Source organism: Caretta caretta, chromosome 9 (assembly GCF_965140235.1).
Source record: "Caretta caretta isolate rCarCar2 chromosome 9, rCarCar1.hap1, whole genome shotgun sequence".
NCBI classification, from domain to species: Eukaryota; Metazoa; Chordata; order Testudines; family Cheloniidae; genus Caretta; species Caretta caretta.
The window spans coordinates 50,713,267-50,740,298 of record NC_134214.1 but is presented as its reverse complement, the minus strand read 5'-3'; the positions used below and the strand labels follow the sequence as shown (position 1 = coordinate 50,740,298).

At 44.9% G+C, this 27,032-nt stretch overlaps 1 protein-coding gene across 2 annotated transcripts in view; it reads right to left on the bottom strand.

Annotated features, from left to right (window-relative positions):
• UBE2G2 (ubiquitin conjugating enzyme E2 G2) overlaps window positions 1-27,032 on the bottom strand; it is a 56,768-nt gene that overhangs the window by 5,828 nt on the left and 23,908 nt on the right. For both annotated transcript variants that reach the window (XM_048863765.2, XM_048863766.2), the window contains exons 2-4: window positions 26,102-26,137; window positions 25,959-26,004; window positions 759-877 (exon numbers count right to left, since the gene is read on the bottom strand). In XM_048863765.2, the coding sequence (XP_048719722.1) occupies window positions 759-877; window positions 25,959-26,004; window positions 26,102-26,137 (201 nt within the window). The remainder of the gene's footprint in view (window positions 1-758; window positions 878-25,958; window positions 26,005-26,101; window positions 26,138-27,032) is intronic.

Genomic DNA, 27,032 nt, shown 5'->3' with positions numbered 1-27,032 from the left:
GAGTGCTGGAATAGCATTTGGTGCAGTTTTTAAAATATATGAGCTTTTGGACACAAGCATTAGTATTATTCAGTAGAACACTCTTAAACCCCTACCTGCAGAGAGGAGTCCCATAAAAACAGTTTGGTTGTGATACAGTGAACAGTTAAAAAGATTGGAGTTACACTAAAAGACTAAAAAAACCTCTGCTGAAATTCACATCCAAGAATCTGAGCTGTGCCACATATTGAACAGAGGCACCTGGCCTCACAGCAATGTCACATGAGGAATCTCATTAAACCCCCGTCTTTTGCAGCAAATGCTACTTTTTCTTCCCTTAAAAAGATTCCTCACATTAGCAACATTTAAGTTACAGAACAGCACAGAAGAGAGTCTACCCCAGATTCAGATTGTTTTTCTAGCCATACACCACAAGGCATACACCATCAGAGAATTCAGATGTAGCATAACTGCAAGAATTCCTGCAATGATTCCCATGCAAGACAGACTCACTTTTCAGTCCTGACCCTTGCTGTACCATGACCAAGAAAGCATGATAAGAGAGAGTTAGATTAGGAGAAAAGACAGTTCCAGAAAGACATGAAACTGTCCACTGGTTAGGAGAGCTCCCAGCACACACTCCAGATCTGGGGTTAAATGAGAGACAACAGCCTTTGTGGCAACACCTGATGTCCTCCTACAACAGTTGCCCCTTTAAAAAGTTATGTATTAAAATAAAGTCTTTAAAAAAAAACAAACACCTGTTGAATCAAACTTACTGTTTGGATGAAACATCTCACATGTGAACCTCATCTTCGGAGGACTTAGAGGATAATCAAGAGGGAAACTCAGGATAGCTGGGAAAACACCATACTCAAAACAGGTATCCTCTGGGCCCCTAGAAACAAATGAAACAAATTAAATACCTGACTGCAGTGTAAATCCCTCTCTCTGCAGTAGTCACTTATTAAGAGGATTAATCAGAGACATACAATTTAACCTTGGTGTTGTGAATATCAAAAAGAAATCGGAAAGAAGAGTATATTGGCCTATCAGTACTCCTGCAATAAGAGTCAAAGTGTTAAGAAAATTATTATGCACACACTTGGGATTCCATTAAAATTCAAATAATACAGTTATGGTAGGGGACAGAAAAAAAAAAAGATCCCAAAAGTTAAGAGTAACAAAATGATTATTTGTAAAAGACTGTAAGCGGTTAGGGGCAGGAACTCTCTTACTGTGCGTTTATAACACTGAGCACAGCAGGGCACAGAACCTGAATGGGGCCGCCAGCTACTACTGCAATATAAGTAGTAAAGCATTTCAGAAGATGGCACATCAGTAGCAGCAAGTTACTTATAATGTGCAGGACACTATTCTTGTGCAACACATGCTTATGTCTATTTGAACAACAGACTTCTCCTGTCCTGGCGTGGCTAGCATTACCACCAATATCCCCCATTTAAAGGTGGCTAATGACTAAGATCTTGTTGAAACTTGTTCTGAAAAAGTCTGATATTTGTTTTCAAGTTTACACTTCAGGAGAAAGGTGGTGATATATCAACTCCCGGCATCAGTCACTGCTTTTCAGAGCTTGTCTCCTTGAAGTATGAAACACAGGCTTGCAATGTTCCCATTCAAAGATGTGAGGGCTGGACCCATGACCGGTTCCCTTCCTCACAACCATGGCACACAAAGCATGGTTTGCCCCATGAGACCACTATCTCAGTCATTACAAGCATGGGAAAAGTAATTGAAATGGCACTGTTAAGTTATTTCTCCTTAGGTTTCAAGTCCTCTTCACACTACTTTTGACAGCCAAGTGGACTCTGGGAACTGAAGTTTGTAGTAGAGAAGTTTCCTCTCTGATGAACACCCTGGGGTGTGCTATTGTAGGATATTTACAAGCAGAGAACTGCTGGTATTTGATTACTGGTCACCAGTCAATTGTGATCTCTGGCTTTGCAGTGGGGCTGCCGCTAAGACAGGCTCTCTGCCTGCCCCGGCCCCACGCCGCTCCTGGAAGCTGCCAGCGCCACCCCGCAGGGGCAGAGGTCTCCCTCCTCATGCTGCTCCTGCCTTTAAGCACTGCCCCCGCAGCTCCTGTTGGCCACAGCTCCCCATTTCCAGCCAATTGCAGAGAGGAGCAGCATGCAGAGCCATGTGCCGCTCACACCTGCTAAAGGGGCCGCAAAGGTGCATTGGCGCTTTCCTGGAGTGGTGTGAGGCCGAGGTAGGCAGGGAGCCTGTCTTAGTGGCAGCCAACCTGCACCGCAACCAGGAACCGCAGGAGATAAGTGATGCCCAGAGGGAGACCGCACTCCAACCCCCAGCCCTGTCCCCCCTCCCAGAGCCAGCACCCACACCCATTCCTGCACCCTAACACTCTGCCCCAGCCCGGAGCCTCCTCCCGCACCCAAACTCCCTCCTAGAGCCCACATCCCCTCCTGCCCCCCAACACTCTGCCCCAGTCCAGAGCCCTGTCCTGCATACAAACTCCTTCCCAGAGCTTGCACCCCCACCCCCTCCTGCACCCCAACCCCCTGCCCCAGGCTCAGTCCAGAGCCCCCTCCCACACTGTGAACCCCTCGGCCCCAACCCAGAGCTTGCACACCCTCCTGAACCCCAACCCGGTGAAGTGAGTGAAGGTGGGGGAGAGCGAGCGATGGAGAGGGGGGATGGAGTGAGTGGGGCGGGGTTGTGGGGAAGGGGTGTGGCCTCAGGGATGGGGCAGGGTAGATCCTGGGTAGCCCTTAAATTCAAAAAGGGATCTTGGGTATAAAAAGGTTGGAGATCACTGCTCTAAGAAAACCAAGAACAGAGACAACAACTCTTCCTCAGCTTTCATCCCCTAATGCCCCTACTCTACTTGCGCTACATTGATGACATCTTCATCATCTGGACCCATGGCAAAGAAGCCCTTGAGGAATTCCACCAGGAATTCAACAATTTCCATCCCACCATCAACCTCAGCCTGGACCAGTCCACACAAGAGATCCACTTCCTGGACACTATGGTGCTAATAAGCGATGGTCACATAAACACCACCCTATACCGGAAACCTACTGACCGCTATTCCTACCTACATGCCTCCAGCTTTCACCCAGATCACACCACATGATCCATTGTCTACAGCCAAGCTCTACGATACAACCACATTTGCTCCAACCCCTCAGACAGAGACAAACACCTACAAGATCTCTATCAAGCATTCTTACAACTACAATACTCACCTGCTGAAGTGAAGAAACAGACTGACAGAGCCAGAAGAGTACCCAGAAGTCACCTACTACAGGACAGGCCCAACAAAGAAAATAACAGAACGCCACTAGCCATCACCTTCAGCCCCCAACTAAAACCTCTCCAAAGCATCATCAAGGATCTACAACCTATCCTGAAGGACGACCCATCATTCTCACAGATTTTGGAAGACAGGCCAGTCCTTGCTTACAGACAGCCCCCCAACCTGAAGCAAATACTCACCAGCAACCACACACCGCACAACAAAAACACTAACACAGGAACCTATCCTTGCAACAAAGCCCGTTGCCAACTGTGTCCACATATCTATTCAGGGGACACCATCATAGGGCCTAATCGCATCAGCCACACTATCAGAGGCTCGTTCACCTGCACATCCACCAATGTGATATATGCCATCATGTGCCAGCAATGCCACTCTGCCATGTACATTGGCCAAACTGGACAGTCTCTGCGTAAAAGAATAAATGGACACAAATCAGACGTCAAGAATTATAACATTCAAAAACCAGTCGTAGAACACTTCAATCTCTCTGGTCACTCGATTACAGACCTAAAAGTGACAATTCTTCAACAAAAAAACTTCAAAAACAGACTCCAACGAGAGACCGCTGAATTGGAATTAAATTTGCAAACTGGATACAATTAACTTAGGCTTGAATAGAGACTGGGAGTGGATGGGTCATTACAAAAAGTAAAACTATTTCCCCTTGTTTATTCCCCCTCCCACCCCCAACTGTTCCTCAGATGTTCTTGTCAACTGCTAGAAATGGCCCACCTTGATTATCACTACAAAAGGTCCCCCCCCGCCCTGCTCTCCTGCTGGTATTAGCTCACCTTAAGTGGTCACTCTCCTTACAGTGTGTATGGTAACACCCATTGTTTCATGTTCTCTGTGTATATAAATCTCCCCACTGTATTTTCCACTGAACGCATCCAATGAAGTGAGCTGTAGCTCACGGAAGCTTATGCTCAAATAAATGTGTTAGTCTCTAAGATGCCACAAGTACTCCTTTTCTTGTTTTAGGGGATACATACACCTGTCAGGAATGACACAGATGAGGCAGATAGATTGAAAAGAGGTAGGGCAAAGTTTTGTGCTTTCCATTACGCAGCACAGATGGTGGCAGATGAGTTTGACTTAACTTAAAAATGGCAGACCAAAGACCACCAGCTACTAATACCATACCAACATCCAACCAGCATTGGGCCCTTCCGACCATGTAGGTATCTGGAAGCACGCCACCCAAAGGTGGGCTGCAGGAAAGGGAAAGAATAAGAACACCTACTGCAGGTGGTACACAGCCCCAAATATTATGCCATAAATGGAGGAGTAAGGGCACTAGACACAGTCAGCAGTAATTAGTCCTACAAGCCTAGTTAACTCCTTTGGAAAGGTCACACGCACGCAGCCACCTGAGGCACACAAAGAGAGCACAGGATGGGAGCAAGCTGTGCAGCTGGAGGTGCAGGTGACTGGAGCATCATGGAGGAAAAGGCCATGGATCCACAGGGTTATCAACCTTTTCAGCCTGAGTCTATGCACGAATGTCTAATTGCACAGCCTGCCCACTCAAACCACTTGGCACACGCACAGAATGGGACGACATGGCAAAAACTCAATACGTCTCATGTTGATGCTATTTCTCTCACTAGACACCTCAAAATCCAGCCCTTTGCACTCTTCTGCTCGCTCTCTCATTGGCATACAGCATCTTCACCAGACTGCTACAGTGGCGCAGCTACATCGGTGCAGCTGCACTGCTGTAGCACTTCTAGTGTCAACTAGCCCTCAGTGTCACGTAAGATCCCTGTAGCAACTCCAGCCACGAAAAAGTCACAATAGGAAATGGGTCATTTCAGCTGTATATACCCAATAAGTGTTTTATTCTGTTCCTCTCTTCACAACTGCTGCTCTGCAACATGTCCTGTTCCCCATGGACATGGCGGGCAGCTTCCTTGTTCCCTTCCCCCAGGGACACTCCTCTCCTACTGGCAGTTCTAATCCTGCTGGTATCCCCTAGCTGAGTGGTTCTCATTCAGGGGTCCGAGGCCCTCTGGGGGGCCGTGAGCAGGTTTCAGGGGGTCCTCCAAGCAGGGATAGGATTAGACTCCCTGGGCCCCAGGGCAGAAAGCTGAAGTCCAGGGTCCTGAGCCCTGCCACCTGTGGCTGAAGCCAAAGCCTGAGTAACTTAGCTTCATGGGGGCCCTGTGGCATGGGGCCCCAGGCAATTGCCCTGCTTACTACCCTCTAATGTCTTTTATATGCAGAAAACCAGTTATTGTGGCACAGGTGGGCCCTGGAGTTTCTCTATCATGTTGGGGGGTGGGGTGGGGGGGGGGCTCTGAAAGATAAAGGTTGAGAACCTCTGCCCTAGCTCTTCTGTGGGCCATTACTGGCAGGTCCAGTCGGGAGGGAGGTGTAAGAGCTACCCCCACAATACAGCAGCAGTCTGCAGGCTGGTAGAAGCAGATGGAAACAAGGTGTTACAAGACACAAGCTGGCCAGAGCAGCAGCAGTTCTCCTTCCTCTTACCCCCTACAATGCCTCATCTAGTCACCAGTCAGCACACTGATAAGCGGTGGGTTTGTGCAGGAGCCTGTGCACCTTGCGATAACCATGTACCAACAGAAGTCTTTCCCACTTCAGCATGGCAACTGCCTTGTGCTATTAGTGTCACCACTAGGCAGGTACCCAAACCCTTGTCTAGTAAGAAACCTCAGATTTCCATTACATGTTTCCTAAGCTCTTCTAAAGAGCACAAAGAGTTAACCTGCTCTTATCCCACTCCCCATAAACTTAAAACCAAACATGGGGTTGGGAGGGAGGGGAATATCAAAGCTTGCACATTAAATTACTAGGAAGGTCGTAACACTCTGTTCAATTATACCCACACACATCCTGCTAATTACGTAATCTTGTCTCCAAGGCATGTTCCAGGATTTGCGTGTCTGCACGTCAAGGGAAAATAGCCAGCAGGTATGGCGCTTTTGCTTCTTTGAAGATACTGTTGTGCTGCTCACAGGGACGTCAAACATAGCAGCTCAAAAATCATTTAAAAGATAGGGACTAGGTGGGGACTCACCTAATTGACCGACCAAGAGTCGAACTATCAGTATCAACTACATGTCAGGACTTCTTACCAACTGAGACAAAATACTGAACACTTCAGGAAGCATAACTGCTGTATATGGAGTCCCCACACCTCTCAGCTTTTCAGACTCTTGTTCTGTGACATATCCAAGGCATACATAATGCTGCGTGCAATTACATACATCAGAGTTCATGTGGAAGTGTTCTCTATCATATGCATCTAGTACACAAAATAACCAAGTGTCATAAGGTGACCCCGCTTCGACAGGCCGTGGCATGACAGGTGCATCTGCCTCAGTTTCCCTGTTCAGAATCCCACCAAACAGCCTCTCTTAATGCAGATGGCCCTTGTGGGGTTAATTTATTATAGAAGTCCTGTGCACATAATTCACAACAAAAGTCCCACAACCATAGTCCAGAATTCCCCCCACATAGTTCAAACAGTACATGCAACATACATCCTAGGCATCTCCCACCAGGCCCCGGCTTCCCGGTACAGTCCTCTCCTATCCTCATCCCAGGACAGCCAGTCCAGCCCTTCTACCCTGAGTGCATCCCCACTCTTCCCAGTGGGAACCCCCACAGCCTTTGTGCCTGGAGAGCATATTTAGCAGGGAACATCCCTGCCAAGAGAGCATCCTTCACTCCCTTTGGCCCTCTCACAGTTCCTCTGGGTCCAGCTCTCTGATCCTGGAATATCAGCCACTGGGTATCTTTCTGTACCTGATTCTCCCTGTCCTTTATAGCCCCCAGGTGCTGTCCTGCCCTCTTAGTTGGCCTGTAGACGAAAGCTCAAGTTCTACAAGACAGAAAAACTGAGTAGGCTTGCTCCTCAAAAGTGTGGGGATTTAGAAAGGCTCGACAGGTGGGTTAGTGAAAACAATAAACACAGGCACTAGACCTGCACTTTCTGCTCCTCAGATTACTTTAAAATGAGAGAAACGCATCAATAGCCAGTGAGAATCAAAATTATACTACAGTCATGTTTGTCTTCCTCATGCTTAGTCAGGGTAATTCAGCAACAAACACCATGAGCTGACATTTATTCTGGTTACAGTTTAAATACATTTATGTATTAAACTCCTGAAAGTGTGTGGAGTTTCTAGTGCCTCACATTCCCTTTTAAAAGCAACAGGAAACCCTGGGGGTTTCTCTGCTCAGATATGCTAATGCATGATCATATATGCCTCAAACAGGTCAATTGTTTTTGTTTTAGTCATTTGTTGCTGCGGGGATCAAGTTCAAAGGGAAACCACGAAGTGAAACCAAGATGGGATTTTCTACTATGAAATGCATAAGGGTGTGAATTTTAGACCTAAACAACTTGACAGCATCCCATTAAATTCCAGTAGTATGCCAAGAGAACTACAGTTAAGCAACTATTTGGTAATCCCCACTACCTGGGACAGAAATGATCTCGAAGCACTCCACAAAACTTGAAGCTTCAACACCTTATTCTATGATCTTGTCTGACTTCCCATGCTAATCAACGTCGGGTGCGTTGAGTAGTTGGACACCTCCAGGAAAAACCCAGATGATGCGGAAGTTATTAAGGCACCACAGCAACTGGCACTCTTTCCTTCTAGTCAGTACAGTATGGATCCAATGCTCCAGTGTGGTGTTAGGGAGCTCCTGGAAATAGCATCTTTTAAATGAAGTGCAAAACCAACTATCACAAAAGATGTGTTGCTACACATAAATCCTGGAGTTCCCCTCAGCAAAGTTCACATCGGGAACTACATTCTGCCCACCTACATGCATCCCTGTAGTTTCAGCTTGAAGTCACCATTTCTCAACCTAAACTGTTGTGATACTGCACAAAGCTGAAACATGGCTAATAACTACCTTTTGATCATGCAAATCTCACATCTTTAACTTTCTCAGAAAGCTGTGCTTCTCCGGAACAACGGAAATCACAAGGCCCTGGACAAAGCATTGCTGCTTGAGGAGATCCAGCTACGAAACAAACGATTATATGGAGCAAATAATCAAGCAATCAATTTGCAAATACCTAGCAAATAAGAAGTTGAGATGTAATAGTCAGCATGGATTTGTCAAAAACAGATCGTGTCAAACCAACCTAATAGCTTTCTTTGACAGGGAAACAAGTCTTGTGGATGGGAGTAGGGCAGTGGTGGTAGATGTGGTATATCTTACTAAGGCTTTTGGTACTGTTTTGCATGACCTCAAATGACAGAAATACAGTCTAGATGGAGCTACAATAAGATGGGTTCAAACTGGCTGGAAAACCATTCCCAGAGAATAGTTATCAGAGGTTCACAGTCAAGCTGGAAGGGCATATCAAATGGGGTCCTACAGGGATCGGTCCTGGGTCCACTTATATCTTCATTAATGATTTAGATACACTAATGGCATAAAGAGTACACTTATAAAGTTTGCAGAGATTACCAAGCAGGGAGGGTTTGTAAGTGCTTTGGAGGATAGGATTACAATTCAAAATGATCTGGACAAACTGGAGAAATGGTCTGAAGTAAATAGGATGAAATTCAATAAGGACAAATGCAAAGTACTCCACTTAGGAAGGAACAAATCAGTTGCACACACACAAAATGGGAAATGACTGCCGAGGAAGAAGTACTGCGGAAAGGGATCTGGGGGTCATAGTGGATAACAACTAAATATGAGTCAACGGTGTAACACTCCTGAAAAAAAAAAAAAAAAAAAAAAAAAGCAAACATCACTCTGGGATGTATTAGATGTAGGTTTCCCTCCTCCCATTGGTGGGTAGGGACTTGGGACTAGAAGGGGGAAAGAGTGCTGTGAGCCTCATTTATGGTGGAAAGTCTCTCTTGAATAGGAAGGCTTTGCAATGTTTCCTAAAGATGGTCAGACTCTGGATTCACCTGAACTCCTCTGGAAGACTGTTCCATTGCTGGAACTCACTCACCAGAGAATGCTTTGTTCCCAGCCCTCTGTGCTCGAACCTGAGCTTTGTGATCTGCCTTGTCCCAGAAGAGAACAGCTGTCATGGTGGTTCTCAGATCAAAATTTGGTCTTTCATGAAGCTGGGACTTGATCCATTAATTGCTTTGAAAATTAGGACCAAGGCTGTAAACTGGCATCAGGACCTGACCAGGAACCAGTGAAAGGATGGGAACAGGTGTCTGATGTGATGACAGCCTGAGTCACGGAGAAGGCGGGCAGATGCATTCTGTACTAACTTGTGCATAGTATTCACATTTAGATACAAGTTACAGTAATCCAGCCTGCAGGAGACAAATGCATGAAACACCACATTCAGGTTCTTGTCCAGAAGGAAAGGATGAAGCTACTGGTATACATGGAAACTGATGGTACCTAGTCATCCAGATTTAGCAGAGTCAGATAGGTCCCTGAGGCTACACCTCTTTGACAAATGGTGGCTGTGAGCCTTCAATGGAAGGCAGAGAATGTCTTGGTCACTTCTTCAAAAAGTGTTTCCCTCCTTGTGACCAGCAACACTTTAGTCTTGCCTGGATTCAGCTTGCACCAGCTGCTCTTCATCCAAGAGCTAATTTCATGTCGGCATTCTGACACATTAGTAGTGGCAGCAGCTGCATCATTTGAAAATGAGATCTAGAATTGAGTGCTATCACCACACTTTAGTCAGCTGAGCCCATAGCATCTCGCTCTCTTCACCGGTAGTCTCACACAGATACTGGAGAAACGGGGATAGTCTGGGTCCTGTGGTACCCCAAAGGTGAAGGCCTTCAGAGAGGAGGAAGAGTTACCACAACTCTTGTTCTGCTGGAGAGGAACAACCGGAGCCACTGTTGAGCTGGGCCATCTGCTCCTCCTACGTCAGGGAGGGGGGTTAGTAGCACCTTCAGGTCCATTGGGTCAAAGGCAGCAGATGGTCCAATGCCCATGGTTATGTGGTGATCGTCCTTTAGTGCACCAGAGCGATCTCTGGGCTGTGTCTGGGTCTGAACCCTGTCTGTGAGGCAGCTAGCATGTTGGCAGAGCACCGTGGTTAATTACTTCGCTCGGGAACGTTTGGCTGGTGATGAGGCAGCACGTAACGTTGGCTTCTGGAGGCCTGGGATGAGTTATTGTGTTTTTCAAGGAGTTTTGTAGGTGTGCTTTTCTGAAGGAGGCAATGACTGTTTCCATTCCATTTAACAGGGTATTTTTCCTCTGTTCACCACCAGTGTAACTAAGGGAAGCAGAGCTCTAGAAATATGGTATTAGCAATGTGACGTTCCCCTGGTGTTATCCGGACCAGTGATCTGCTAGGTCTCTCCAATCCTTGACTCTGGGAGCCAGCCTTACCCTGCTCTGCTGTGAGAACCCCCATTCCTGGGCTGTTCATGCACAGCCTCTGGCATGTAAGCTACTCCTCGGATTGTGCAACCGAATGACACTAGCCAATGTCTCCGGCCCCAGACACAACTCTGGGAACCTCCGTCTTGCAGTGTCAAGTTATGCCCGCTGGACTCTGCAAGCTTATATGAGTTCGTCAATTTAACAAAGAAATGGATATGTAACAGCTTGTTATCCCAAGGGGAGTCTCTGACACACTTCAAACCAAACACACTGCTGCAGGTAGAATAAACAAATAAATTTATTAACCACAAAAGATAGATTTTAATTGATAGGCAAAAAGTCAGAGTGGTTACCAAACTAAAATAAAATATAAGCATGCAGTCTAAACTCTCAACTCTATTAGACTGGGCAACATCTAGATTTAAGCAGTTTTCCTCAACCCACTGGATATTGCATTCCTTAATAAACAGGTTTGTTCCTTAAATCTGTGCCAATCTCCTCTGTTGTAGTCTTGTCTTCTTCTCAGTGTCATAGCTGTTTGCAAGGTGGGGCAGGAGAAGGGCCAAGTATGTGTCCACCCTGTCTGTTTTATACCCTCAGTCCATGTGCTTGGGGAGCACAAGTCCAGGCATGTCTGGGGGGGTACTGCTGAGTCTCTCCAAGCAAGGTTGAGCAATTCCCCTGGTGAGGCCTCATGCAGGTGAGTCATTGCATTGTAGCTCCCTTGCTGAACAATGGCTGTTGATGGGTTGTTTGACACCCAGCCCGGGCATTGGTTACTTTCCTTGCTGTTGCCTCTGGGGAGCGAATATCTGGCTGATTCCTCAATTTATGGCATGTTTTAGTGACCACCATACAACACAATTCTCATAACTTCATATGCATTAATGATACAAATATATGGATAGAGAAGTGACTTTCAGAAGATCATAACCTTTCCCCGATACCATACAAGGCATGCTTTATATGCACAATTATATGAAAATGAGGAATATGGGGGTTACAATATGCTCCCACAAGGTATAGAATGTCACAAGCAACCATAGTCCTCCTCAGATGGCGGTCTCTGCAGCCAAACAGCAGAGATCATTTTCTGCCCAGCATCACTGGTGCTGATTGTTAAAACTTCCTAACAAAATTTATGATATTTAGGACTCGGAGGACATTACGACTGACTACAAACCGTTCTAAGAGAGGCTAGATGAGACCACATAGCCTTACACCATCCTTCAGAAGATTTACTGATAAATTAAAATACTTGAATAGTTCAGTTCTTCTCTGTCAGAGATCACAGTTGGTGGTATCGGGCAACTGTTCACAGGACCTTAGAGCTCTAGCATTCAATGCTCTATTGTATTTCCCTTTCTGATCAAAATGCATGAAAAGCTGCTGAGAAAGACGATATGGGGTGTAGTGCCTATTGCTCTATAGGGTAAAAAGACTGTGCAGAATTTGATTTTTAAAATATAAATCTGACATGTTTATTTTTATTCATAGATTCATAGATTCATAGATATTTAGGCCAGAAGGGACCATTATGATCATCTAGTCTGACCTCCTGCACAATGCAGGCCACAGAATTTCACCCACCACTCCTAAAAAAGACCTCACACCTATATCTGTGCTATTGAAGTCCTCAAATTGTAGTTTGAAGACCTCAAGGAGCAGAGAATCCTCCAGCAAGTGACCCGTGCCCCATGCTACAGAGGAAGGCGAAAAACCTCCAGGGCCTTCCAATCTGCCCTGGAGGAAAATTCCTTCCCGACCCCAAATATGGCGATCAGCTAAACCCTGAGCATATGGGCAAGATTCATCAGCCAGATACTACAGAAAATTCTTTCCCGGGTAACTTGGATCTTACCCCATCTAAAAACCCATCACAGGCCATTGGGCCTATTTACCATGAATATTTAATTACCAAAACCATGTTATCCCATCATACCATCTCCTCCATAAACTTATCGAGTTTAATCTTAAAGCAAGATAGATCTTTTGCCCCCACTACTTCCCTCGGAAGGCTATTCCAAAACTTCACTCCTCTGATGGTTAGAAACCTTCGTCTAATTTCTAATCTAAATTTCCTAGTGGCCAGTTTATATCCATTTGTTCTTGTGTCCACATTGGTACTGAGTTTAAATAATTCCTCTCCCTCTCTGGTATTTATCCCTCTGATATATTTATAGAGAGCAATCATATCTCCCCTCAACCTTCTTTTAGTTAGGCTAAACAAGCCAAGCTCCCTGAGTCTCCTTTCATAAGACAAGTTTTCCATTCCTCGGATCATCCCAGTAGCCCTTCTCTGTACCTGTTCCAGTTTGAATTCATCCTTCTTAAACATGGGAGACCAGAACTGCACACAGTATTCCAGGTGAGGTCTCACCAGTGCCTTATATAATGGTACTAAAACCTCCTTATCCCTACTGGAAATACCTCTCCTGATGCATCCCAAGATGACATTAGCTTTTTTCACAGCCATATCACATTGGCAGCTCATAGTCATCCTATGATCAACCAATACTCCAAGGTCCTTTTCCTCCTCCGTTACTTCTAGTTGATGCGTCCCTAGCTTATAACTAAAATTCTTATTAATCCCTAAATGCATGACCTTACACTTCTCACTATTAAATTTCATCCTATTCCTATTACTCCAGTTTACAAGGTCATCCAGATCCTCCTGTAGGGTATCCCTGTCCTTCTCTAAATTAGCAATACCTCCCAGCTTTGTATCATCTGCAAACTTTATTAGCACACTCCCACTTTTTGTGCCCAGGTCAGTAATAAAAAGATTAAATAAGATTGGTCCCAAAACTGATCCTTGAGGAACTCCACTGGTAACCTCCCTCCAACTTGACAGTTCACCTTTCAGTAGGACCCGTTGTAGTCTCCCCTTTAACCAATTCCCTATCCACCTTTCAATTTTCCTATTGATGCCCATCTTATCCAATTTAACTAATAATTCCCCATGTGGCACAGTATCAAACGCCTTACTAAAATCTAAGTAAATTAGATCCACTGCGTTTCCTTTATCTAAAAAATCTGTTACTCTCTCAAAGAAGGAGATCAGGTTGGTTTGGCACGATCTACCTTTTGTAAAACCATGTTGTATTTTGTCCCATTTACCATTGACTTCAATGTCCTTAACTACCTTCTCCTTCAAAATTTTTTCCAAGACCTTGCATACTACAGATGTCAAACTAACAGGCCTATAATTACTTGGATCACTTTTTTTCCCTTTCTTAAAAATAGGAACTATGTTAGCAATTCTCCAATCATACGGTACAACCCCTGAGTTTACAGATTCATTAAAAATTCTTGCTAATGGGCTTGCAATTTCTTGTGCCAATTCTTTTAATATTCTTGGATGAAGATTATCTGGGCCCCCCGATTTAGTCCCATTAAGCTGTTTGAGTTTCGCTTCTACCTCAGATATGGTGATGTCTACCTCCATATCCTCATTCCCATTTATCATGCTACCATTATCCCTAAGATCCTCTTTAGTCTTATTAAAGACTGAGGCAAAGTATTTGTTTAGATATTGGGCCATGCCTAGATTATCCTTGACCTCCACTCCATCCTCAGTTTTTAGCGGTCCCACTTCTTTCTTTGTTTTCTTCCTATTTATATGACTATAGAACCTTTTACTATTGGTTTTAATTCCCTTTGCAAGGTCCAACTCTACTTGACTTTTAGCCTGTCTCACTTTATCCCTACATATTCTGACCTCAATAAGGTAGCTTTCCTTACTGATCCCTCCCTTCTTCCACTCCCTATATGCTTTCTGCTTTTTCTTAATTACCTCTCTAAGATGCTTGCTCATCCAGCTTGGTCTACAACTCCTGCCTATGAATTTTTTCCCCTTTCTTGGGATGCAGGCTTCCGATAGCTTCTGCAGCTTTAATTTAAAATAATCCCAGGCCTCCTCTACCTTTAAACCCATAAATTCTTCAGTCCAATCCACTTCCCTAACTAATTTCCTTAATTTTTGAAAGTCAGCCCTTTTGAAATCAAAAACCCTAGTTGCAGATTTATTTTTGTTAATCCTTCCATTCAGTTTGAACTGAATTAGCTCATGATCACTTGAGCCAAGATTATCCCCTACAACCATTTCCTCTATGAGGTCCTCATTACTCACCAAGACCAAATCTAAAATGGCATCCCCTCTAGTCGGTTCAGCAACTACTTGCTGAAGGAATCCATCAGCTATCGCATCTAGGAAAATCTGAGCCCTATTATTATTACTAGCACTCGTCCTCCAGTCTATATCTGGGAAGTTAAAGTCTCCCATGATCACACAGTTTCCATTAGTATTTACTTTATTAAAAACATTAAAAAGGGCTCTATCCATATCCAAATTAGATCCCGGCGGTCTATAGCACACCCCAAGCACTATCCCAGGGGAGGCTCTAATAGTTTTCTTCCCCAATTTAATTGTTGCCCAGACAGACTCAGTCATATCCATTTCATCGCTTCTTATTTCTTTACATTCTATCTCATCATTGATATACAGTGCTACTCCACCACCTTTACCTTTATTTCGGTCTTTCCTAAACAGCACATACCCTTCAATACCTGTAGCCCAGTCATGACTACTATTCCACCAGGTCTCTGTTATACCTATAATATCTGGTTTCACTTCCTGCACCAGTAACTCTAGTTCCTCCATTTTATTACCTAGGCTCCTTGCATTAGTGTACAAACATCTTAATTTTTGCTGTTTGGCCTCACTCACATTCTGTACCCTATTAGGCACCGTCATTTTACTACCAGTATAACCTATTAGACTTGTATCTACACTGCCCTTCCTCCTACCTACAGCTGTATCCACTCTTACTTCATTTTCTTTCCACTCTATGCTAAATTCTGGCGTGGAGATTACCTGGACATCTCCCAACCATCTCCCCCAAATTCCTAGTTTAAAGCTCTCTTAATCAGTTGTGCCAACCTCCATCCTAGAAGTCTATTTCCTTCCCTACTCAGATGGTTCCTTCCCTACTCAGATGATTTATATCATCACAATTGCTGGAAATTATGGGAGGGTCAGACAATTATTTAAATATAATAGATGCTGAGATTCAAATGGTTAAAGCTTTATAACCATTCAAGCCCAAACTGTCAACATCACATGTCAAAATATATGAAGTAAAGATCCTTAAATCAAACTCTAAGTTCTCAAGTAGGAAAAATAAGAAAAATGCTCTCTACATTTTGATCATCATAAATGGAAATATTTTTCTGTTGGGTTGTGTGTGTACGGTGGAAGAGATGCACTGTTGGTTTAATATACAACATGAGCAGAAGAAACTCTGGAGTCCATCAATAAGATGCTATTTATGGTGGGAGGAGCAACACTATGGAGAGAAAACCAACATCCAGGTGTCTGCCAAAATAGTAGGGTGAGACAAACTGATGAGAGTATAGGCAATTCTATGATCACTGTTTTCTGTACATTTGTAAATGGCTTCTTTTGTATTTGTGACAGCTGGAAAATTACCAAAAACCACCACCTCATCAGATCCTGATAAAAGGCAATTCCATGATACAAAAAGCCCTTCTCCAAACAAAAGTCCTAAGTCTAAACACAGATCTAAACACTTTTCAAGACAGATTTTTGAAAAATCGGCTTAAATTTGTATTGTTTATATTTAAAAAAAGCAATCTTTAGGCTAACAAAGTTCTTAACGAGTGCTTCTGTATCATTTTGGTGGGCTAAGCTGTTTCTTTAACACAAGCATAAGCTTTCATGGTACACTGCTTTTGAAGTTCATAAGGCAGAATACTAAAAAGGCCCTGAAATGTTAATATTAAATTCATAAACTTGCACAATAAATTCTTGGACCCCACACAGCGTTAAGATATTATCCAGTATTTTGATTAAATCCTTTGACATTTTGGAACAATTTATCACTATGTTGTATGAACCAATCAGCCCTTTTCTAAAGATCCAACCTGCAGACCTCTATTAACTCAGCTGTATTCGAGTGGCACAGTAGCATCACAGATGTGCACTCTGATCCGTTTCATACACATTTGTGCGTTAGAAAGACACCTCTTAATATAATCGCCTGGGATAGGTAAACACACATGGCTTTATGGAACCGAAAAACAGCTACTTGGGAAGTTCAAATCAATAAGATCTTAAACTTAACTATTACAGCAGTGCTGCATTGTGTAAACACAGTGTTGAAAGAATTCAGCATTTTAAAAAGAATGTTCCTTGCTTTCTAGAAGAGAAACAAGAGTTCCCACTTACACATCTCCCTACTACTTTAACCGGCTGTAATTCTTGTATTTATGCTTGGTGGGTCCTTCACATGTGCTACAGAAGGCCCCTTAAATTAGTCAAAACGAAAAAATGTCAAGCCTCCTGTTTGCCATTTCACCATTTATGCTGCTCCTTTACTTTTTGCATTGTATCTCTCTTGGACAGGGCTAGACTAATTAGTGGCACTTCATAGTCTGTTTAGTTTCCTGGACATCATGCAGCATCAGCACAAAGTTGCAATTTTGTGGTTGCACACAATGCTGGGGGAAGCTTACATCCAAATATAAAGTACTAACTGAACTTTCATTTTAAAAGTAATTAAAACTTTCTATAAGATTTTGTCATATTTATTTATAATAAACAGTTTTGAGGACAAAGGTACCTGAATCTCTGCTTTTATTGCAATTCAGCTTCAAAATCTATCCAGTGTTAAAATGCAAATTTTCGTATCACATGCCAAACAAATAAATGTAACAGTAATAATGCTTAATTTGCACTGACAGAAATACCACAAGCTAAACGTACTTGAGAGTTTTCACTTTAAAGGGTGTTCATTTTCAATGCCAGCAAGAAGTCTCTGGCTATTTACATCTGCATTATAGTGACAAGGGAAACAAAAATATTTTATGCCTAACAATACACTTTCAAGTTTCTCCATTGTGTGTCCTCCATGACAGCTCTCACTGTTTGGGAAAAAGAAAAGGAGTACTTCTGGCACCTTAGAGACTAACCAATTTATTTTAGCATAAGCTTTCGTGAGCTCACGAAAGCTTATGCTAAAATAAATTGGTTAGTCTCTAAGGTGCCACAAGTACTCCTTTTCTTTTTGCGAATACAGACTAACACGGCTGTTACTCTGAAACCTGTTTGGGAAAGAAATTGAGTTATCAGTACTTCCTCACTCCAAGGAGTTTGTCAAACCCTGGGAGATTTCTAAAGTCAACCAGATCGTCACACTGTTTAGAGAATACTAGTAAGTGCTCACCTTTCACAGCTACACAGATCATACTTCTAAGAATGCTGATTACCACATTTCCAACTAGAAGACACTGCATAAAGAATCATGGTAAACATTTCTGGACTTGGATGCCTAAAAGTTAGGCAATGAATGCATATTTAGAAATTAAATTATCTTATTTTCAGAGACGTAGAGGATCCACAACTCCCACTGATATCAAAGAAATCTTGAAATTATAAGCCTGCTTCCCAGGCCAAAATTTTATTAAGACAGGGGGTACTAATTGGTTGTATCACTTCAAACCAATATTTTTCTTCTTCCAGAACAAGTCAGAGATCCCATTCTTTAATTAAAAATATCACCTTCACCCACTTCATGGGCTGCAGACCTCAAGTGCTCCAGTCACCAAAACAGGCTAGGTAAGTTCTTACAACCATGGTTGTATTCCGTATTCATTTGATGTCAATAATTTCAACGTTTTTAAAGTTTAAGTCATTCTGTAAGTGTATCCCTGTAAAGGCTGGTTAGCAGGGATGGTGAACAGGCATCAGGTTGCTTGCAGAGCCTACAATTCCACCACTCAGCACCACCACCTTTGTTTTTATAACTAGTGCATGCCCATCCCAGTTTGGGATTAATACCCATTTATTTATAGCTGAATGAAGTTTATCTGGGAGTTTGTCTGGCCCTTTAGAGGGACCACATGGAAGTTAAAAGCTGCACTGTCAGAGAACTTTCAGCCTGTGTGCATGCAATACTGGAAAGCATGACTGTTTGAAATATCGCACACCTGGGAGTTATTTCTGCTGCCTAATGCCAGCGGAGGATACACATACCTAAAAGGCGTCCAGAAATGCTGGCAAAAGGTATAACTTCTACATGGACTCTTTCAGGGTGTGTGAACTTTTTGTTAGGAAGAGTCTGCCTCACTATTACCAACCCAGAACACAGTTCACTGGAAAAAGGATGCATTTTGGATAAGTTTCATACCACTACTCTCCATGTGGGACATCATTCCCTGAAAGTCCAGGGCTCTCATCTTACCATTCCATGTCTAGATGGAGGAGTGGCCTGCTATACGCCCTCTCCTCCAATGCTGTCAAGGTGCACTGTCATTCAGGGCTACCTGGCCCTCTTGGCTATGATTAAGGTAGGGGAAAGGGAAGTCACCTCCTGTTCCCTGAGGTGCATTGGGAGGAATCTTATAGACAGAGGTATGGGTTGACATTGGGAGGGTCAGATTTACCCTTCACAGATCAGCTCTGAGAGCTGTTTTGTGGCTCGGAGCAGCAGAAGCTCATTGCCCTAAACAGGGGTTACTTTGGCACCTGCGTAACCGGTCAGATCCCAAGTAGAGATTACTATCCACTTTGAGCTCAGACTGATTTGTGAGAGATCACCAGCAGGAGTTAGAAGTTATTTCAGACATACAAAGATGGTCCCCTGTGGAGGTTACACCTAGCCCTGGTCTACACTAGGAGTTGAGGTTGAATTTAGCAGCGTTAAATCGATTTAACCCTGCACCCGTCCACAGGATGAAGCCCTTTTTTTCGACTTAAAATCGATTTCCTTACTCCACCCCTGACAAGGGGATTAGCGCTGAAATCGGCCTTGCTGGGTCGAATTTGGGGTACTGTGAACGCAATTAGACGGTATTGGCCTCCGGGAGCTCCATTGTGACCGCTCTGGACAGCGCTCTCAACTCAGATGCGCTGGCCAGATAGATAGGAAAGGGCCCGCAAACTTTTGAATTTCAATTTCCTGCTTGGCCAGCATGGCAAGCTGCAGGTGAGTGCAGAGCTCATCAGCAGAGGTGACCATGCAGAGCTCATCAGCAGAGGTGACCATGATGGAGTCCCAGAATCGAAAAGAGCTCCAGCATGGACTGAACGGGAGGTACGGGATCTGATCACTGTATGGGGAGAGGAATCCGTGCTGTTAGAACTCCGTTCCAGTTTTCGAAATGCCAAAACATTTGTCAAAATCTCCCAGGGCATGAAGGACAGATGCCATAACAGAGACCCAAAGCAGTGCCGCGTGAAACTTAAGGAGCTGAGGCAAGCCTACCAGAAAACCAGAGAGGCAAACAGCTGCTCTGGGTCAGAGCCCCAAACATGCCGCTTCTATGAGCTGCATATCATTTTAGGGGGTTCAGCCACCACTACCCCAGCTGTGTTGTTTGACTCCTTCAATGGAGATGGAGGCAACACGGAATCAGGTTTTGGGGATGAAGAAGAAGAAGATGATGATGAAGTTGTAGATAGTTCACAGCAAGCAAGCGGAGAAACCGGTTTTCCCGAAGCTGGGAACTGTTTCTCACCCTGGACCTGGAGCCACTACCCACCCAAGGCTGCCTCCCGGACATGCCAGGCAGCAAAGGGACCTCTGGTGAGTGTACCTTTTAAAACACTATACATGGTTTAAAAGCAAGCATGTTTAATGATTAATTTGCCCTGGCATTTGCGGCTCTCCTGGATGTACTCCCAAAGCCTTTGCAAAAGGTTTCTGGGGAGGGCAGCCTTATTCCGTCCACCATGGTAGGACACTTTACCACACCAGGCCAGTAGCACGTACTCGGGAATCATTGTAGAACAAAGCATTGCAGTGTATGTTTGCTGGCATTCAAACAACATCCGTTCTTTATCTCTCTGTGTTATCCTCAGGAGCGTGATATCATTCATGGTTACATGGTTAAAATAGGGTGCTTTTCTTAAGGGGACATTCAGAGGTGCTCGTTCCTGCTGGGCTGTTTGCCTGTGGCTGAACAGAAATGTTCCCCGCTGTTAGCCACAGGGAAGGGTGAGGGGCTAGCCATGTGGTGGGGGGAGGCAAAATGCGACCTTGAAATGAAAGCACATGTGCTATGTATGTAATGTTAACAGCAAGGCTTACCGTGAAAGAGTGTAGCCATTGTTCTAGAAAATGTGTCTTTTTAAATACCACTGTCCCTTTTTTTTCCCCTTCACCAGCTGCATGTGTTTCAAGGATCACAGGATCTTCTCCTTCCCAGAGACTAGTGAAGATTAGAAGGCGAAAAAAAGGCACTTGCGATGAAATGTTCTCTGAGCTCATGCTGTCCTCCCACACTGACAAAGCACAGATGAATGCATGGAGGCAGACAATGTCAGAGTGCAGGAAAGCACAAAATGACCGGGAGGAGAGGTGGCGTGCTGAAGAGAGGGCTAAAGCTGAAAGGTGGCGGCAGCATGATGAGAGGAGGCAGGATTCAATGCTGAGGCTGCTGGAGGATCAAACTAATATGCTCCAGCATATGGTTGAGCGGCAGGAAAGGCAGCTGGAGCACAGACCGCTGCTACAGCCCCTGTGTAACCAACCGCCCTCCTCCCCAAGTTCCATAGCCTCCTCACCCAGACGCCCAAGAACGCGGTGGGGGGACCTCCGGCCACCCAGCCACTCCACCCCAGAGGATTGCCCAAGCAACAGAAGGCTGGCATTCAATAAGTTTTAAAGTTTTAAACTTTTAAAGTGCTGTGTGGCCTTGTCTTTCCCTCCTCCACCACCCCTCCTGGTGCTTCTCTCCTCCATCACCCCTCCCGGGCTACCTTGGCAGTTATCCCCCTATTTCTGTGATGAATTAATAAAGAATGCATGAATGTGAAGCAACAATGATTTTACTGCCTCAGCAAGCGGTGATCGAAGGGAGGAGGGGAGGGTGGTTAGCTTACAGGGAAGTAGAATGAACCAAGGGGCGGGGGGTTTCATCATGGAGAAACAAACAGAACTTTCACACCGTAGCCTGGCCAGTCATGAAACTGGTTTTCAAAGCTTCTCTGATGTGCACCGCGCCCTCCTGTGCTCTTCTAACCACCCCGGTGTCTGGCTGCACATAACCAGCAGCCAGGCGATTTGCCTCAACCTCCCACCCCGCCATAAATGTCTCCCCCTTACTCTCACAGAGATTGTGGAGCGCACAGCAAGCAGTAATAACAGTGGGAATATTGGTTTTGCTGAGGTCTAACAGAGTCAGTAAACTGTGCCAGCGCGCCTTTAAACGTCCAAATGCACATTCTACTACCATCCTACACTTGCTCAGCCTATAGTTGAACAGTTCCTGACTACTGTCCAGGCTGCCTGTGTACGGCTTCATGAGCCATGGCATTAAGGGGTAGGCTAGGTCCCTAAGGATAACTATAGGTATTTCAACATCCCCAATGGTTATTTTCTGGTCTGGGAATAAAGTCCCTTCCTGCAGCTTTTGAGACAGACCAGAGTCCCTGAAGATGTGAGCGTCATGTACCTTTCCCGGCCATCCCACGTTGATGTTGATGAAATGTCCCTTGTGATCCACCAGTGCTTGCAGCATTACTGAAAAGTACCCCTTGCGGTTTATGTACTCGCCGGCTTGGTGCTCCGGTGCCAAGATAGGGATATGGGTTCCATCTATCGCCCACCACAGTTAGGGAATCCCATTGCAGCAAAGCCATCCACTATGACCTGCACATTTCCCAGGGTCACTACCCTTGATATCAGCAGATCTTTGATTGCGTTGGGTACTTGCATCACAGCAGCCCCCACAGCAGATTTGCCCACTCCAAATTGATTCCCAACTCACCAGCAGCTGTCTGGCATTGCAAGCTTCCACAGGGCTATTGCCATTCGCTTCTCAACTGTGAGGGCTGCTCTCATCTTGGTATTTATGAGCTTCAGGGCAGGGGAAAGCAAGTCACAAAGTTCCATGAAAGTGCCCTTATGCATGCGAAAGTTTCGCAGGCACTGGGAATCATCCCAGACCTGCAACACTATGCAGTCCCACCACTCTGCGCTTGCTTCCCGGGCCCAGAATCGGCGTTCCACGGCATGAACCTGCCCCATTAGCACCATGATGCCCACATTGCCAGGGCCCGTGCTTTGAGAGAAGTCTGTGTCCATGTCCTCATCACTCACGTCACCGCGCTGATATTGCCTACTCGCCCGGTTTCGCTTTGCCAGGTTCTGGTGCTGCATATACTGCTAGATAATGCGCGTGGTGTTTAATGTGCTCTTAATTGCACAAGTGATCTGAGTGGGCTCCATGCTTGCCATGGTATGGCAAGAAAAAAGGCACGGAACGATTGCCTGCCGTTGCTCTGACGGAGGGAGGGGCGACTGACGACATGGCTTACAGGGTTGGCTTACAGGGAATTAAAATCAACAAAGGGGGTGGCTTTACATCAAGGAGAAACAAAAACAACTGTCCCACAGAATGGCCCCCTCAAGGATTGAACTCAAAACCCTGGGTTTAGCAGGCCAATGCTCAACCCACTAAGCTATCCCTCCCTCTGGTATTTCAGGCAGGACTTCACCGAGGGAGGGAGGGAGAGAGGGGGGAGCAAATGAATACAAAACAGATCTGGTCTATTTCTTGTTTTGATCCACTCCATCTATCTTTTACATCTTTGGCTGGCAGCAGACGGTGCAGAAGGACTGCAAGCCATCCACATCTCCTGGCTGCTTGCCAGAAGATGGTGCAATAGGACTGCTAGCCATCCACATCTCCTGCCTGCTCACCATAAGATGGTACAATAGTACTGCCTGCAGGACTAAAGAGAATGACCTGGTCGAGTCACTCCTAATTTAGTCCCTGCACCCATATCTGCCCAGGCGCTCCTGACTGACCTTACCGAGGCGGCCAGGAGCACCTCGGACATGATGAGGATGGTTTTCAGGCCTATTGTACCGTCTGCTGCCATAAGGCAATGGGTTGCTGCTGCTGTGTACCAATGCAGTACCGCGTCTGCCAGCACCCAGGAGACATACGGTGACAGTGAGCTGAGCAGGCTCCATGCTTGCCTTGGTATGGCGTCTGCACAGGTAACTCAGGAAAAAAGGTGCAAAACGATTGTCTGCCGTTGCTTTCACAGAGGGAGGGAGGGAGGGAGGGCCTGATGACATGTACCCAGAACCGCCCACGACAATGTTTTTTGCCCCATCAGGCACTGGGATCTCAACCCAGAATTCCAATGGGCAGCGGAGACTGCAGGAACTGTGGGATAGCTACCCACAGTGCAACACTCCGGAAGTCGACGCTAGCCTCGGTACTGTGGAAGCACTCCACCGAGTTAATGCACTTAATGCACTTAGAGCATTTTGTGTGGGGGGAGGGGACACAATCGACTGTATAAAAACGATTTCTAAAAAACCAACTTCTATAAATTCAACCTAATTTCGTAGTGTAGACATACCCTTAGGAATGTAAAAGGTTAACCAGTAAGCATTAGGCTTACCATTAACTGGACCTTAACTGTTTACCCTGGCCGTGTTGGGCCGGTGGGCCAGAGGGACCCCAGCCCCGGCAGGCTGGAGCGGCCCCGGGAGCAGCGGGCAGGCCAGTGGGATCCCAGCCCCAGTCGCCCCACCGGAACGACCTTGGTTAACGGTTAACCAGTTAAATGGTATAATTTTAATAATTTAACTGGTTAACTTTTTAAATTGATATTTACATCCCTAGGAAGTTAAAAGCTATAAGCCTCTCACATGATTGGCAAGAAAGTGCATCCTTTCCTTTCAGATGTAAGGCCTCACTATGCCTAACCATACCTTTGTCAACTCAAGATTGGACTATTACAACATGGTCTGCACAGACTACACGTTCATACCATCCCAAAGCCACAGCTATTGCCAGACAAGGCAGCCCACCTACAGAGCAGCTTTCCACACACAGCATATTACATCTGTGCCATGTGATCTTCATGGGCTACACACTGACTTCTGGATGAAGTTTAAGGTGTTGATTACACCATGCCTACCCCTATATTATCTGAGCTCCTCCCAGAAAGCTAACGGTATGTCTACACTTGCAGAGTTTTTGCGCTATAAGTTACACCAGTGACAGGGAATGAGTGAAAGTAAAGCACTGGTTTGTGTACTCACTTAATTCCTGAGGTGTCAGACAGTGTTTACATTAGCAGCACTTCCATCACTGCGCTCTAGGGCAGCTATCCCACAGTGCAGCTCTCTCCAGTTTCATGATGGGTCTTGTGGGAAGGGGAGAGGGGGAGGTGATGGGGGCATCCTGGGTCCCTGCACAGTCTCCTCTCTCCAAACACTGATAAGCTCCAGTAGCTCAGCATTGCTCCATGCAGGGGTTCGTTTGCTCCATGGAGCAGGCATTGTCACCGGGCCAGATAAGTGAGTACTTGCCAAGAAAACAGGAAGGGGAGTTTCAAACTTCCTGGGGGCTTTACAGGGGGAGGAGTGGATGTCTGTTTACCTGGCATTGGAGCAGCAGAGCTGCTGGCTAGAGTGGTCACCTAGGCATTGTGGGATATCCTCCAGAAGCTAAAAGCTGTGTAAACAGGAAGAATGCGTCTTCACTTGCACATCACCTCAAAAGCATCACCAGTAAGAGCTGTACGCTTCTCGTGGAGGTGGTTTTCTTTTTGTGGTGTAACAACTTAGTTTCACTGCAAAAAGTCACTGGCAAGTGTAGACACTTCCATAGTTTTTGTACAAAAAAGGGACTTTTTCCGCTTTAAATGGCAAGTGTAGACATGCCCTAAGTAAGCATCTATATGTTCTACAAACAATGCCTATGGACCCTGTATGCTCCATAACAGTAAATGTGGAGCTTGCCAGATCATTCTGGCACCTTGGTTAAGTGCTGGAGGGGACAAAACGAAAATTAATTTTGGAGACAAAAGGAAAACAGATGTAACACTGGCAAACTGTCTGTCTTCTTCTGCTTATAATGTGAGAAATCTGTCCCTATTTTGTTGAATTTAGTTACCTGTTTTCACAGTCTGCAAATCAGGCAACTCATTGTTTTCCAAGTTATTTACGTACACATTAAGTAGATGTAGTGCCAGCAATGATCCCTGGGGTATGCCACTACACCCAGCACACTACTTCACTGGGCCAACGTCACAAACTTTTATTATTCCTTCAACAATATGACCATCAGCATAAGACGACTCAAGTGCAAGTGTTCTATTTTCAAATCCAGATCATGGTCTGATGGCAGAGAGGTTCCCAACTTCCCCCTTTGAATACGGACTGAGCAGATTGCATGGAGTTCTCTTTTACGCAAGAATATACAAGACTGAATTAAGATTTTCTGTATTAATGCTCTCCTTTATGACAAGCTAGTCCAAAAAGTTAAATGTAAGATGAAGTTTAACTCCAAAGGAGTATCAACTCACATGATCAAGGCTTCCCATTCAAAGAAGTTTTCTTCATTCATAGGCCCTATTTAAAGAAAAAAAAAAAAAAGATACATCATTGCTTTACGAACAACAGTCAATGACACATACCTACATAACATGAGTTCTATATAGCTCCTTACCTGCTACTATTCCTTCTGGTGGATTCAGGGTTAACTCTAAAATTCAGAATTAAAAGAAGATTGTTATTGATACAGTAGTTTCTTTATATTACTTAAAATTCAAAGAATAAGACATTTAACCTATCAATTGGATTGCTGTAGCTCAGCATGCTAATTCCTGACAAGCAGCAACAGCCGATCAGATATCAGGAAAAACTTGGGAATGTTCTGATTCCTCCTACTGGTTGTCTACTCTCCTCATCGGTTGAGTCTTCCAGAGAAGAAACACCAACACATCAAGCTCACAGAAAGAAACCACTTCATGAACTAACACAATCACTGACTTGCTAGCCAACCTGGCTTTAAAAACCTTTCCTGAAACCCAATACACAACAATTTGAACTTTAAGGGGAAAAACCACTGTTCCACCCAAACACAGAAAACATGCACGCTTTTTCAGGGTGGGATATTCTGAATTAGCACACAGAGTTATCAAAGTTCAATGAACAGGGAAAGACTTTACTCCCATGGCCTCACTGCATTAATTCAAAACTGATGACATCTTCACCCCAAACACAAGCCAGAATACAGCGAGGAGGAGGAACGGACGCAGAAAGATTTGATGGGAATAGCTGCATACTGTACTGCAGCTGCTGAGGACTACATCCTATCTGTACAATTTAAGAAATGTGAGAAAAGAACCACAGAACAGCCTTGAACAACTGGCTGACTAGTCAAGGAGTCTTTCCTGTCTCCAGACAGTCACAGCCTGACTAAAGCAAACCTTTACCTCATCACGACACAGTTCATCTGCAGCTTCATAGACAGCTGACAATTCCTGATTCACCAAGCTATAGTAGACTTAAATCCATGGCCCCCTGATTTCAGACTCTCCCATAAGATGAGCATCCTGAGGCAAGAACTCCATGCATCCGATGAAGTGAGCTGTAGC